The sequence below is a fragment of the Vigna unguiculata genome, unplaced genomic scaffold (assembly GCF_004118075.2).
Source record: "Vigna unguiculata cultivar IT97K-499-35 unplaced genomic scaffold, ASM411807v1 contig_626, whole genome shotgun sequence".
NCBI lineage: Eukaryota > Viridiplantae > Streptophyta > Magnoliopsida > Fabales > Fabaceae > Vigna > Vigna unguiculata.
The window spans coordinates 8396-23564 of NW_021011347.1; the positions used below are offsets into that span (position 1 = coordinate 8396).

General features: G+C 43.4%; 1 protein-coding gene across 1 annotated transcript; it reads left to right on the top strand.

Annotated features, from left to right (window-relative positions):
- Nucleotides 1–11049: 11049 nt before the first annotated feature.
- On the top strand, nucleotides 11050–12837 carry LOC114172498. Its single transcript, XM_028056952.1, has 3 exons — nucleotides 11050–11205; nucleotides 11299–11559; nucleotides 11707–12837. The coding sequence occupies exons 1-3, from the start codon at nucleotides 11050–11052 to the stop codon at nucleotides 12835–12837; spliced, it is 1548 nt and encodes a 515-aa protein (XP_027912753.1).
- Nucleotides 12838–15169: the final 2332 nt, after the last annotated feature.

Sequence of the window (15169 nt, forward strand, 5' to 3'; positions counted from 1 at the left end):
GTCAACTTTTCAGAAAAAGGTATGTCTAGTAGTAGTGATAGCGTGTCATTGTCTTCGTCCAGTAGTGAGAGTATGGAGTTCGGGAGGAGTATAGGTAGACATGTTGAGGAGGAGAGTACTAGTCCTGCGGGTATGATGGGCAGAATTCCGATGGAGACGGTGACTGAGGTGCGAGAAGATCCTCTAGAAGAAATATCGGAGAGTAACTGGCCGGCCAAGGGTTGTTATGGGTGGGTGGCTGCTGATGTTCGTAATCAATCGTCTTTATTTCGGTGGTCTCGTCTGCTGAATTCTTGGTTAAATTGTACCCCTGTTATTGCGAAAGGTGTAAACAGGGGTATCATTTCCTTGGAGCGGGTGAGCGCCATTGACAGCGTATGCCACGGGCAAGAGGGGGCGACCAAGAAGTTTTTTTACATGTACATGTGCCATTTCTCCCAGCTGCATGTGAGGTTACCGCTGGACGATTTTACCATGGGGGTACTTCGTGAGCTCAACGTTGCACCTACACAGCTACATCCAAACAATTGGGCCTACATGTAAGCTTTCTGTATTTTGTGTCAATCACTATATCTACAACCTTCTCCTCATGCATTTTTGTACTTTTATGACACTAGGCCCCGCCAGCCGACTACTTGGTTATCTCTGGTGAGCCGCCCTAGCATTAGCAGATTGGACGCGTTCTCACAGTCCTTCAAGCATTTCAAGTACGGGTACTTTAAAGTTGTGGTGAAAGAAGAGGGCAAGTCCTATTTCCTTAATGCAGATGGAAGCACAAAGTTCCCATTTAGTTGGACGGGAAGCCCTTCTCGATACAAGGACATGGGCACCGACGAGTTGTCGGCGGTGGATAAGGAGGTGGTGAAGGTCTTGATGAAGTTTTCTAATAAGTTGCCCACTAAGGGTCTAGTTAGGGTTTATAATTCGGTTCACCCGATTATTGATATTGAAGGTATCTGTTTATTACTTAAACTGTATTAATGCTTCTAAGTTGACTTAACCGAGTCTTGATGCGTTTTTGTAGGGCACATGGCTCAATCCGGGAAGAAAAGCTTAGCACTTTTCCAGGCGTTGAGGAAGGAGATGGCCGCAAAGGCCAAAATAGCTAGGAACACTGATGTTCCCAACTTACAGAAGTCGCTGGTTGAGGTGCATGTGCACGGGGACACTAAAAGGAAGGCCGAATTACCGGCTCGACCCGGCAAGGGTAAAGATGTAAAGAAGGTCAGGGCGACATTGCTTTGGTCGGGGTCATCGAGTGGGACGAAAGGGCCAGAGTCCGGTTTGATTGAGTTACCGGAAACGTCTGTTAGGAAAGATATTGATATCAATCTTCCAGAGATAATCATCAACTCTATTGACGGTATGGAGGCGAATCATCTTGTAAGGACAATGGTGGAATTTGGAAGCAAGGCATTGATACTGAGTCGCCGGGTTGGGTCTTTGTACCGACGAGAAGTGAAGGAGGGAGGTGGGGAAAAGGTGGGGGAGTTGCAAGGAAAGGTTGATAAGTTTGAGGAAGAGAGGGCCGCTTGGAAGAAGGAGAGGGAGAGTTGGGAGGAGGAGAGGAAAAGGTTGGGAACCTGCAAAGTTCGTTGCTTGGATTCGGGGGGAAAACTTAATAAAAGGATAGCGGATCTGGAGGCGGATTATGACGAGCTGAAGGAGAAGTATGAGGGTGCTGAAGGGGAGCTTGATGACTTGAAGGGCTGTATCATCCAAGAGCACATCAACGGGTTCCAGAAGGGATTGCGGCAAGCAGCCTTTTTTCACCAGGATGTTGATGCAGCCGATTCAAGATTTAATGTTAATAAGGATGTGATTTATGGACAACTTATTGACGAGGGCGAGAGTAGTCCAGAGGGGGAGGCAGAGAAGGGAGCGGCTGAGGAAGAGAAGGAGACAGAGGGTGTCGTGGAAGGGGGCAATGACAAAGCGGAATATGACTTTTATTTTTTATGATTCAAAATCATTATTGATCCTATGTCTGTAATAATTGGTACATCATGTCTGTGGCACTCTGTACATTTCTTTGCTTTTATTTTAATGTGATTAATGCTTTAAGTATGCTATCTTGTTTGTCGGATGTCAATAGTATTGATGTTATGTTTGGCGAATTTAATTGTTTGTTAAGGGTGTTCGACCCAGGCCGCTTACTTGTGGTAAGGGTGGGGAACTTAAACGAATTAACCGACAAGTTAAGGGTGTTTGACCCAGGCCGCTTACTTGTGGTAAGGGTGGAGAACTTTAAACGAGTTAACCAACAAGTTAAGGGTGTTCGACCTAGGCCACTTACTTGTGGTAAGGGTGGGAAACTTAAATGAATTAACCAACAAGTTAAGGGTGTTCGACCCAGGCCGCTTACTTGTGGTAAGGGTGGGGAACTTAAACGAATATGAGAAGTGAAGTAAAGAATGGTCATAAAGTTGGGAACCCTTCGTATTATTCAATGAATCTGGGGTGCCTCGTTAAAACCTTCCCGGCCAAAACCCTCCTTAGGGAAAAAAGACCAAGTGAGGAAAACAAGTACACCCAGGGTTATAAGTGTTTGGTGTGATACAATACATGTTTTTAACTAAAGTAGAACTTGAGATGGGACACATTCCATGTATTGGGTATTTCTTCCCCAAATAACTGCTCTAGCCGATATGCTCCTCCTCTAGCGTCTTCGCGTATTCGGTATGGGCCGTCCCAATTGGCGGAGAACTTACCATCCTTCTTTCTTGCACTGCTGGCCATTCTCTAAACTAAGTCTCCTTTTATGAACGATCTTGGGTATAGGTTGGCGTTATATTTTCTGGCAGCTCTTTGTTTGGCGGCTAAGTTGCGTATCTGAGCTTTTTCTCTGAGCTCGGGTAGGAGGTCGAGGTGAGTGGCCATGTTTTGATGATTGTGGGTTTGGTTATATAGTTCTCGGCACAAGGATGGTTCGCCAATTTCTACGGGTATCATGGCGTCTGCACCGTATACTAGGCTGAATGGGGACTCGTTTGTTGCTAATTGAGGGGTGCACCTGTAAGCCCATAGCACTTCTACCAGTTTTTCAGGCCATCGTCCTTTGGCACTGTCCAACCGCTTGCGTAGTTCCACTAGGATAACCTTGTTTGCCGCCTCTGCCTGTCCATTGGTTTGTGGGTGTTCCATAAAACTGGTTATGTGTTTAGTGCCCATACCAGTGTAGAATTTGACTAGTTCCTTATCTATAAATTGTCGGCCATTGTCGGTGATGATGGTATGTGGAACACCATATCGACATATAATATCTTTCCAAACAAATTGCTGGACTTGCTGGGCTGTGATAGTGGTTAGTGGTTTGGCTTCTATCCACTTGGTGAAGTAATCGACGACTACTATTAATAATTTTACTTGGCCCTTGCCGGGGGAGAAGGGGCCGAGGATATCCATCCCCCATTTAGCGAAGGGCCACGGGGATAGTATGGAATGAAGTTGTTCTTGTTTCTGGTGGATGAGGTTGCCATGTTTTTGGCATGGTTTGCATTTTTTGATGAAGTCCTGACAATCCGCTTCTATAGTCGGCCAGAAGTAACCGGCACGAAGGATTCTGGTAGCCATAGTGCGTGCGCCGAAATGGTAGCCGCAAATGCCTTCATGCAACTCCTTAATGATGTACTGTGCTTGTTCTGCAGTGACACATTTGAGAAGCGGTTGGCCATATCTGCGCTTGTAAAGATCATCACCTATCATGGTATATCTGGCGGCCTTAGCCAACCAAGTTTTTTCAGTATCCGGTGGAGGGTTGCCGGTTTGGAGATATTGGATATAAGGAGTGGTCCAATTGTGGGCTTGGGAATAGGTTGGGTTGTCGGCTGGGGTGTGGGTTAGGTTATGGCAAGTATTTGTGATGGAAGGGGTGGATAGTGTTTGTTGCAATAGGGATCGGTGGCGGCTTTTTAATTTGGTGCTGGCTAATTTGGATAGGATGTCGGCTATGATGTTGTCGGTCCTAGGAATGTGTTCGATGCGGACTTGGTCAAAAGCGGATTGAATGACTGCGCGGACTAGATGATAATATTGTAAAAGGGTGGGGTCCTTGATTTGGAATTCGTCATTCAGGTGATTTGAAGTCGGTTTTGCATGTTAAAGATTTGACACCAACTTCGCGGGCCAGGGAAAGGCCGGCGAGGATGGCTTCGTATTCGGCTTGGTTGTTGGATGTTTTGAAGGCGAAGTGGAGGGATTTTTCAATGAGGATATCATTGGGGCCTTCCAACATGATGCCAGCGCCAACACCTTTCGGGTTTGAAGAACCATCTACATGAAGTGTCCATCGGTCCTCTGTGGGTGTTTGTTGGAGGTCATTAACGAAGTCTAGGAGGCATTGAGCTTTTATGGCGCCATGAGGTTCATAACGAATGTTAAATTCGGACAACTCAACTGCCTAGGACGACATCTGTCCTACCAGGTCTGGTTTTTGCAATATCTTCTGGATTGGGTAATCGGTTTTGACGATGATGCTGTGGTTTTGGAAGTATGGGCATAGGCGGCGAGCTGCGTGTACCAAGGATAGGGCCTTGCACTTTTCAGGGTTGGCCTCTATGCCACGTTGGGTTAGCATGAATCCGAGGAATTTACCGCGGTCGACGCCAAATACGCACTTGTCGGGGTTGAGGCGAAGGTTGTATTGGCGTAATGCAGAGAAGACTACTGAGAGGTCCTGCATGTGTTGGTGATGGCTTGGAGATTTGACAACCATGTCATCGACGTATACTTCGACACATTATCCCATCAAATGACTGAAACTTTGTCCATCAACCGTTGGTAGGTCGCTCCGGCGTTTTTGAGGCCAAAAGGCATAACTTTGTAAAAATAATTGGCACCGTCTATGATGAAAGCGGTCTTGTTCATGTCAGATGCGGCCATAGGGATTTCATTGTAACCGGAATATGCGTTAAGAAAACTGAGGACTTTGTTTCCCGCCGCGCCGTCAACAAGTCGGTCAATGTTGGGTAAGGGGTAGGCATCTCGAGGACAAGCTTTGTTTAGATGTGTGTAATCGACACACATCCACCACTTGCCGTTGGCTTTCTTCACCAGGACTATGTTAGAAAGCCAAGTGGTGAAATGAGCTTCTTCAATGAATCCTACGCTCAGTAACTTATCGGCCTCGACCTTAGCCGCTAGGCGTCGCTCCTCGCCGAGTTTGCATTTTTTCTGGGAGATATAGTGGGCTTCTTTGTAGATGGATAACTTGTGGGATGCTACCAGAGGGTCTACTCCAGGTAAGTCAGCAGCTGACCAAGCGAAAAGGTCCGTGTTGCCGACTAGAACGGGTGTGATGATGGCACGCTCATTAGAATTTAATCTGGTGCCAAGGTTGATGGAGTGGCCATTCGGAAGTTCCAAGGGGGTGGTTTCTTCGACAGGTTCGAGACGAACATCTCGACCCACTCTGGGGTCTAGATCTTCACCCGGTAGAGCGATCCCGGAGTCAGATGGCCGCTCGATGTGATTGGTTTGTTAGATTGGGAGTTGTGGATGTAGGCTGGCCATGTAGCATTCGCGTGCCAAGCGTTGGTCGCAATGGACGATGAGGATGTCGCCAGAAGGGGAAGGGAATTTCATGGCCAGGTGAGGGGTGGAGACGACGACGCCGAGGGTGTTGAGCGAGGGACGGCCAAGGAGGACATTATAAGATGTGGGAGCGTCAATGATGAGGAAGCGGATGGGAACGATTTTGGTTTGGGCTCCGTCACGGAAGACGTTGTGAAGGTCAATGTAGCCGCGGGTGGAAACTTGTTCTCCAGAAAAGCCATAAATTGGTTCATCATACGTGACCATGGCGGTGATTGGGAGTTGGAGTTTCTAATACGTTGCCCAGTAAAGGATGTCAACGGAGCTACCCTGGTCGACTAGGACTTTATTGACTGCGTAGTTTTTGATTTCAACAGTGGTGACCATGGGGTCGTCTTGTTGGTGATCGAGGTCGTGGAAGTCATCGTCCGTAAAGGTGATTGGAGGCATGCAGTGTTTGTGATGGGAATGGGTAATATGGTTGATGGATTGGATATGGCGGAGGTGTTTCTTTCTGGCAGAAGAGGTGGATCCTCCACTAGCAAAACCACCAGAGATGGTGTTGATAGTGCCGCGTAGGGGAAGGTCGGCAGGGGTAACATCGGTGCGAGCCGGTTGGGGGTCCTAGTTGGTGGGTTGAGTAGGGCGTCTGTCGTGGCGAGAGTCATGGGGAGGGCGTCTATGGTCGGAGCGAGGAGGATGATGGGCTCGAGAGGGGTGATCATCTCTGCGGATGAAGCGGCGAAAGTGACCAGCACACACCAGTTCTTCAATTTTATCCTGGAGTGCTTTGCAGTCCTTTGTAGTATGGCCATGGTTGCGGTGATAGCGCCAATATTTGGTCATATCAGCATTGGGGGGAGTGGTCATCTTGCGTGGTGGCGGGATGAGGTCAGCTTGTAAGGCCCCATTAAGGAGGTGGGATCTTGGGACATTGAGGGGAGCATATCTAGTAAAACGGGGTTATCGGGGCTCTCGTGTCTGGTATCACGGCGGCGGGGTGGTGGGGTGGGGTTGGCGGCAGTGGCTGTATAGTCATTGTAGAATTTGGTGTGGAGGGTTTGCATCTCCTCCATGCGAACATAGTCGGCGGCACGCAACTTTAGCTCGTGCATGGAGGCAGGTGGATGGAGGTAGACATTGTTGGCGAAGGGGCCGGGTTGAAGGGTGAGGGCCATGCATTGGAGAAACATTTCTTGGTTGAGGTGTGGGGTGCGAAGGGCTGCCTTACTGAAACGATCAATAAATGCCCTGAGCGGCTCACCTTGTTCTTGCCTGATGCGAAATAGGTTGAGAACATATGTGAGAGGGCGTCGAAGCTGTCGATTGAGTAAGGTGGGATGGTTGTGAACCATTCGAGAGCGGGGCCTTTGAGGGTGGTGGGAAAGGCTTTGCAGAAGACTGTGTCTTGGGAGGTGCACAGGGCAACATGGGTGATGTAGACTTTAAGGTGTTCGTCGGGGTCGGTTTCGCCAGTGTATCGGTCTAGTGTGAAGGGCTCCCACTGGGCGCGAAGGGGGGTGTTGACGATGAAGTCGTTGAAGGGTTGGCGACGTCTGGGTTGGTAGGGTGGTAGTGGATGGGAGGGAATGGGATGGTGGGCAAAACTGGGAAAGGAGGAGGTGAAGTTGTGAGAGGGGATGTGGGTTGTAGGGAGGTAGTGTGGATTGTAAGGTGGGGCATTAGTAGTGTGTAAGGTGGTGGGTATATTGTAGGGGGCCTGGGTGATGGGTAGGGTGGCGGCAGGGGTAGGGGCCGCGATGTGCCCTGGTAGGGTGGAGGGGAAGTGAGTGGGATGGGTTGAGGGGATGGGTGTTTGTTGGGTGGTGGTGAAGGTGTGAGGGGTGGGGTTGTATTTGCTTTCTTCTTCTGTGGGCTGGAAGATCGGGGACCTTGTAGCTTCAAAGGCCTCCTTGGCCTTTCCCTTTTGAGTGGGATCGGCCTTGATCTTTCGCCTGAGGCGAGAGTTTTCCTACCACAATGCCTCCATCTCATCAGCGCTGCGCTTCTTCAGATCAGCCAGCTCCTGTTGCATTTTGGCTTGACCGTAAAGGATGACGGCCAGGTCCGGGGTGATGTTAGCGGGTCTGGAAGGGCAAGCGTCCGCTTGCTTGTTAGCTCCAGCTCTACTACGGGTTGAAACCATCTTCGGAGAAAAACGGGTAGTAAGGTGTTGTCTCGTGCCCCATGGTGGGTGCTAATTGTTCCTACAGAGTACAAATAAGATCTGTTAGGCACAAGTGTCACCTTACCTATATATTCGTTATCTCCTCGGTTGGCCTCTTCCCATCTAGCAAATATCGGCTTGGACCTAGGAGGGGTTACCTGCAAAAGGGACTCCAAAGCTTAAGTCAGCCAAAGCTCTCAAAAAGTCAAATCAGGTGATTAATGGAGTAATGAATGCGTACCTTTAATTCGTGGGGTCCATGTGTATTTATAGATTATTAATTACGTCTGACCATTCCATGGGCCGGGCCCTAGCTTGGGCCATAGGTGGGCTTGGGCCTTAGCCCAGGCCCTTAGTCTGATTATTACGGGCTTGCTGAATTTTGGGAGTGCTTTGATTCCATTAAGCATACCAAGGTGGTCAGTATAGGCCGATTATCTTCTCAGCGGCTCGTGCCGCTATCGCTTAATGTGTGGTCTTGGGTTGGTACTTAATGTCCTAGGTTACCGGTTTAGGCCGGTTAAGATTAGGTTAGCCTAGGCCGATTTCCTGAATAACTTCGCATATAAGTATGGTGGACGTTTATTATTATTATTTGGTCGAATTGGTTAAGTGTGGTACACCAGTCCCCCAGCCTTTACCGATATAGGTATGTCGGTGAAGGATGATATGTGCAGATATGCCAACGAGGCCGGTTAGGTGTGGTACATAAATAATGATAAAAAAGGTTAAAAGTACAAGTTTAAATCCTCAACTGGTCTTCGTTTTTGTTCGAAAATTTCAATTAGATCTTCAAATTTTTTTAGTCTTAATTTTTTTTTCATTTTTTAAAATATGTTGCAATTGGTTATTTTCGTTAATACAGTACTAACAAAGTTAATTGATGTGCTATATGTCAACTCTAGATTTTTTAAATATTTTTAAATATTTTTAAATATTTTTTAATTATTTTAAAAAAAATTGTCACATGTCAAAATTGTCACATTGAAATTTATTTAAATTTTCTTTCAAAATTTTAAATAAATATATTTATTTTAAATTGTTATAAAACAACTTTAAAATTTTACATTTTGAATTTATAAAGTTGTTATTTTTAAACCAATTCTAACATCGAAGAAAAATCAATGTGAAATATAAATTTAAATGAACTTAATTTTGTTAAAAATATCAATTTTAATAAAAATATTATTGTAACATTTATATAAAAGTTAAATTTGGTCTTAATTTTGAGAGGGATGGAATTACTGCAGTTAAATAGAGATATTGTCCTTCTCCATCATCATCGTCCTCCATGAATTCTTCTCCGTCTCCACACGTGTTGCATTATTGGCCAAAGACTGTTGGAGCTAGAAGAAACTACCCAAGAGGAATGCCACTAGTGGGAGGATTGAGACAAGCATATTGGAAACGAACCCAAAAACCATAACTGGGTTCATGTGGCCATTCCTACAATATCCCGACCGAATATTACTGATTTAAATAATTAAAATAGGGATATAAGTATAAAATTGCATTTATGATAATTCATTTTCCCAAAACACAGGAAAATTTAAAACTTTATTTCAACGCGCCAATTATAAAATTCATACGACATTTAATTATTACAAAGATTAATTGTTCATAATATTCATTACAAAATAGTGCATGAAGAAAACTAGTAAAAACTCTCATAGCTGGCCCCACTCCGAATCTAAGCATCAACGTGCTCACCTGCATCCACATCTTCTCCCAGGTAACAAGTTACATGATCATCGCCAAACACACAGAGATAGGGTGAGCTCAAATACAAGAAAGATAAATACAACATAAGTAATAAAGCAATTCAAACTATGACCTAGGTTAGCACCCCAATCCTCAATCCTCAAAACTTATGGTGGACGCATCTTGATTCTACACCCTTTGATGAGTACACTAATCGATCTTTGATGCACGAGTGTCTACTCGCCCCACTGACTACAAGCCACCACCTAATAGTCCACATGCGAGAATAAATTGCCACGACCACAATCCGCGACACCAAGTGGAGTTCTCCAAAACAAACCGCAATCCGTAGTTGTCCCTAGACTACCAAACTCAATCAGTTACACTGAAGAGGGCAATCTTCCGGAACCTTGCCGTACGAGCCACGATCTCGCACACTCCACTAGACTTCCAAAACCACCAGGCTATAACCTAGAGTGGCCACATGTTACCCCAATACAAGTTACACTCGTAACTAGGCCCCTAGCAAAGCATCGCCTCATGACCTCTATAAGACCCGAGAAATTTAAATAATTAAATTAATAATTATTTAATAAATGCGGGTAGTGGAAGCCTTTATGGCATTTAATGCTAATTGTTGTGATGTGGAAAAGTGCTAGCTCATGTGGTTGAGAGTACTTTAATCGTGTTAGAGGACTTGGGTTCGAGTCCTATGTATGCTAATTGTGTGTTCTTTGAGTTATATTAATTTTAATATGTAGGATTATGTTAGTGATAACATAATTATAGAATTTGGGGAATTAACACGAACATGACTTGGTTGAATTGATTATGCTTTGATCATGGAATTTCAGGGGTGTGTGTTCAAATCCTGTTTAAAATGAAATTAATCCCTTTATTTTTGCTAAATATCATTGTGGGTTGCATGTGAAAGGGCATTGAAAACCCTAGCAGAAAGGGCAGCCAAGAGAGGCTGAAAAGGCACTAAGTAATGGGCCTTAAGTACCAATCAAACCATCCCTCAGTCTAATTTTCGTTTTCTTTTTATTAGTCACAATTAGGGGACATATAAAAGGGTAAAAATAAAGCAATTAGAGGGTTTTGGAGACTAAGAATTTTAAGAGAGGGAAGGAGCACGAACTTGGGGGAAAAAGGTGAGTTGGGAATTGTGAGTAAAACTGCAATTTTAATCTAAGAGAGAAAAGAAAAGATTTTGGGTACCACAAAGCCAACGCTGAGCAACCATTAGAAGCAAGGATTTCCAGGTTAGGGGAGCTCTTTTCCATGTGCTTACACGTTTGTTTAGAAATTTGGTGTATTCTGTAATGTGTACTGATTTGTGTAAATGTGCCATGTGAAATTGTTGATCATTGTGTTGTAAATTGGGGTATTGGATGGTGTTGGGTAATGTAATTAAACCCTTATGAGAGTGTATGTAAATGTTGGGGTTGAGTAATACTGATCATGGATTTTGGTTCATTTCCGCTTGATTAGGGATAAAATTGTTGTATGATTTATGCTTTTTACCTTGCAAACAGTGATGAATTACTTAGCATAGTGGAGTATGAATTTTGGCAATTGGTTTGGTTCTCTAGATGTGTGACAGCAAATAGGTTATCTATACTCGCCCGAGCTAATTAGGCTCGCCTATGCAGCCTGTCGCAGCGCAGCCGAGGACGGTGATTCCCCCTGTTAGGCCTGTGACGATGGAGGATTTCATGCCCCACAAGCCGGCGAAGTTTACTGGCAAAGCCACCCCGGATGAGGCGGATGCGTGGCTACGTGAATGTGAGAAAATCTTCGGGGTAATAGAGTGCTCAGAGGCTTAGAAACTCACTTTTGCCACCTTTCTATTAGTGACAGAGGCAAAGTACTAGTGGATGGGGATGCGACAACAGATGCAGACCCGCGAGGAAGAGGTGAACTTGGTTAACTTCAGAAAGAGGTTTCTGGAGAAGTATTTCCCCGACAGCACTAGGCATGAGCGTGAAGCTGAGTTCCTTACCCTGCAGCAAGGGTCAATGTCAGTGCAGGCGTATGTGGATCGATTTGATTACTTGGCGAGGTTTTACTCCCAGGCGGTGACGGAGGAGTGGCATTGCAGGAAATTTGAAGGTGGCTTAAAGCATGAGCTGAGGCGTTTCATTGTACCACTGAGGGTCAGGGAGTTTCCTGTCTTGGTCGAGTAGGCCAAGAGTTTGGAGCAGCTGGAGATGGGACCCAGCAGAGTTAGCAGATCCCAGATAACTAGTGTTGAGGGGAGACAGTAGAAGACGCCCTATAACCGACCGCCATCATCCTCACAGAAGTTGCGGTGCTATAATTGTGGAGAGGAGCACTTGAGGAGAGATTGTACACAGCCTGCGGGTAGTGCGGGGAACAATGCTAGCACTCGCAAGTGCTATGCGTGTGATCAGCCAGGGCAATTTGCTAATAGATGTCCTAATAAGAAGACTACCACGGGAGCACGACCTCCACCATCTTCGTCAGACAGGCCTGGAGCAGCAGGCCGAGTCTTTGCTTTGACCAACACAGAGGCCACTCAATTAGGTAGTCTTATACTCGACTTCTGCTTATTGTTGGGTAACCGGGTGTTAGTGTTGTTTGATTCAGGAGCTTCGCACTCCTTTATATCTCATGACTGCGTGAAGAATCTTGGATTGTCGACTCGTGATCTGGGATGCGAGTTAATAGTCTCAACACCAGCATCTGGACAGGTTTCAACTAATTCTGCCTGTGTTGGATGCTCGATGGAGATAGAGGGCAGGCGATTCAAGGTGAACCTAGTATGCTTGCCTTTGGAGGGACTGGACGTGATACTGGGGATGGACTGGTTGTCAAGTAATCATATTGTTATTGATTGCGGACGACACAGAGTGGTGTTCCCAGAATCGGAAGGGTTAGAGTTGATTTCAACCCACAGAGCTTTAAAGGAGATTGAAGAAGGAGCTACTTTCTATATGATAGTGGCTGAGGGAGAAAAGAAAAGCTTAGAGGAAAAGATCAGGAGTATACCAGTAGTTAACGAGTATGCTGATGTTTTTCCCGATGAAATACCCGAATTGCCACCTAGCAGGGACATAGATTTCTCTATTGATCTAATCCCTGGGGCGGGTCCAATGTCGGCGGCTCCGTATAGAATAGCACCCGCAGAGTTGGTAGAACTGAAAAAGCAGATTGAGGATCTGCTAGAGAAGAAGTTTATCAGACCTAGTGCATCGTCGTGGGGAGCCCCTGTGTTACTAGTGAAAAAGAAGGATGAGAGTTCTCGGTTATGTGTAGACTATCAGCAGTTGAATAAACTGACGATAAAGAACAAGTACCCACTTCCGAAGAACGACGAATTGCTTGATCAATTAAGAGGGGCAGCTGTGTTTTCCAAAATTGACTTGAGGTCTGGATACCATCAGATCTTGGTTAAACCGGAAGATGTTTAGAAGACAACATTCAGGTCGAGGTATGGACATTACGAGTATGTAGTAATGCCATTTGGAGTGACTAATGCTCCAGCGGTCTTTATGGACTATATGAATCATATTTTTTTTGAAAAACCCTAGCCTTCACTTAATACTAATACCCTCCCATTTTGGATTTTTGGATATTTGGTTAAGATTCTATAAATTAAAACCTCTCCCTTTTTATTAGCTTCATGTAGCATCAACAAGTCTTTGAAAATAAAAACATAATACAAATGTTGCAAGTTGCAGCAACGAAGTTCTGTTTTTATTCTTTTGTGGCAGCAAAGAAATAGAAAGAAGAAAAAAAAAAGAGAATTGAAACCATGTTGCAACCACGTAAAAGTAGAGAGAAAATTATAAAAAGGTTTGAACACTAGCACCTTCGCACTACTGGCACACAGAACAACCATTACACTATATGCATCTCAATGATAAATTGTGCACTACAGTGTTATAAACACATATATTCCACATGCTATAATTAAAAAAAATAATTAAATAAAATAATTACTTGAATCACTCAAATTATCATTCCATAACCCACAATTAAATAAAATAATTAAGTTAGAATAAATCTATAGACTTAATCAAATCGTTAATTTTTCTATGTGTTTACCTTTATTCTAATTCTTCTTGGGTCTTACATTATCTCAATGAGGAACACTTGAATTCTATCCTCATGGCCCTCAAACCAAGCTTCAAGCCTACCATGATTTTCAATAATTGGAGAGGATAGTGTAAGAGGGGTGGAAATCTCCTCATCAAATTGGGTATTTCTTTGTTTGTGGGGCATGTTGTATTGTGGTTTGACTCTTACTAGTAGATATGAAGCATGATGCAAAAGCTAGTATTTATAGAATCAACATATTGAATTTTATAATCAATCAATTAATTTGTATAGTGATTTCGTATTCAATGAAGCATAAGCAATCAAAGCCAATTGAATGCATTATAATCTATGTATGATCATAAATCATGATGTTTCCCAAGCGTTTTATGTGTTATCTACTCAGTTTTGATCATAACAAATGCTTGCACACTGAGAATCATGTAATAAAAGTGCTTTATGGTCAATGTAATATGAAAAGACAATTTTAGCTTATGCAATAATTTTTACATGATGTTACCATAGTACATACAATATCACGTGATGAATTATTTGAGTCAACCAATTGAATTTAATTCATGTAGTTACAAATCAGCGTAAGTGAAATCAACACATAGAAAATGCATATTAAACATAATGTATGCATTGCTAGTTTAAGTGAAATCTATGTGTTGTTTTGTAGAATCAACATATTAAACATTTCACAGATCATATGTATTGCCTGTGGTGACATTTTAAGTGAAATCTATGTGTTGTTTTGTAAAATTCACAAATTAAAAAATTGACAAATCACACTTTATGTAGAATTTGACACTTTAAGTGAAATTTATGTGTTGTTTTGTAAAATCAACATGTTAAAATACTAACAAATCACACTTTTTGAAGAATTTATCAGTTTAAATGAAAATTAACAGTTGATTCATAAGATTAACAAGCCATAAATGTATCAAGTCACATTTTTAAGTCTAGAATGGCTAATTTTGTTATAAGCTTGTTAAGTCTATCATGAGCAAGTGGTTTAGTGAACAAATCAGCTAGTTGGTTTTCTCGTTTGACAAACTTTATTCACAATCACTTTTTTGTACACAATCTCTAATGAAATAATGTCTTATCTCAATATGTTTGGTTTTATAGTGGTATATTGGATTCTTAGTTAGATTAATTGCACTAGTGTTATCACAATACAAGGGTACATATTGCTGTTATATACTCCAACTTCACACCATACTCCAAGAGGTGATGTTTTAGCCATATTATTTGAGCACAACCATGACCAACTGTTATATACTCTACCTCAACTCTGGAGAGTGCCACACAAGCTTGCGTTTTGCTATTTGTAACATTCAGGTCTATATTACTAATTTAATAAAAGAAAGTAATATTTTAAGTAAATTGGCATGAAATATTCTTCCCAAAGCGCGAGAAAATTAAACTTTATTATTCACGCACAATTCAAATTCATACTTCAACCTTAAACATTACAAAATCCAAAGTTCCAAAAGCATAATTAAATAGATTACAAAATATATAAAATGGTCTTTAAAATATTTCCCAAGCTAGCCCCTTTCCGGCTTTATGCATCAACATCGTCACCTGCAACACATCTCCTCCTGTGTAACAACTTACACGATCATTGCCAAACACAAGCAAAAAGGGTGAGCTCAATATAATTAACTTGCATAAAGAATTTTATCATAAAACCCT

What these genes read in the sequence shown, in the direction of transcription:
- LOC114172498 (XM_028056952.1), top strand. Translation starts at nt 11,050, where the DNA reads ATGCAGCCTGTCGCAGCGCAGCCGAGGACGGTGATTCCCCCTGTTAGG. An exon ending in AATGTGAGAAAATCTTCGGG is followed by an intron (nt 11,206 to 11,298) that starts GTAATAGAGTGC and finishes ATGCGACAACAG; the next exon opens with ATGCAGACCCGCGAGGAAGA. An exon ending in GTTTCATTGTACCACTGAGG is followed by an intron (nt 11,560 to 11,706) that starts GTCAGGGAGTTT and finishes TCATCCTCACAG; the next exon opens with AAGTTGCGGTGCTATAATTG.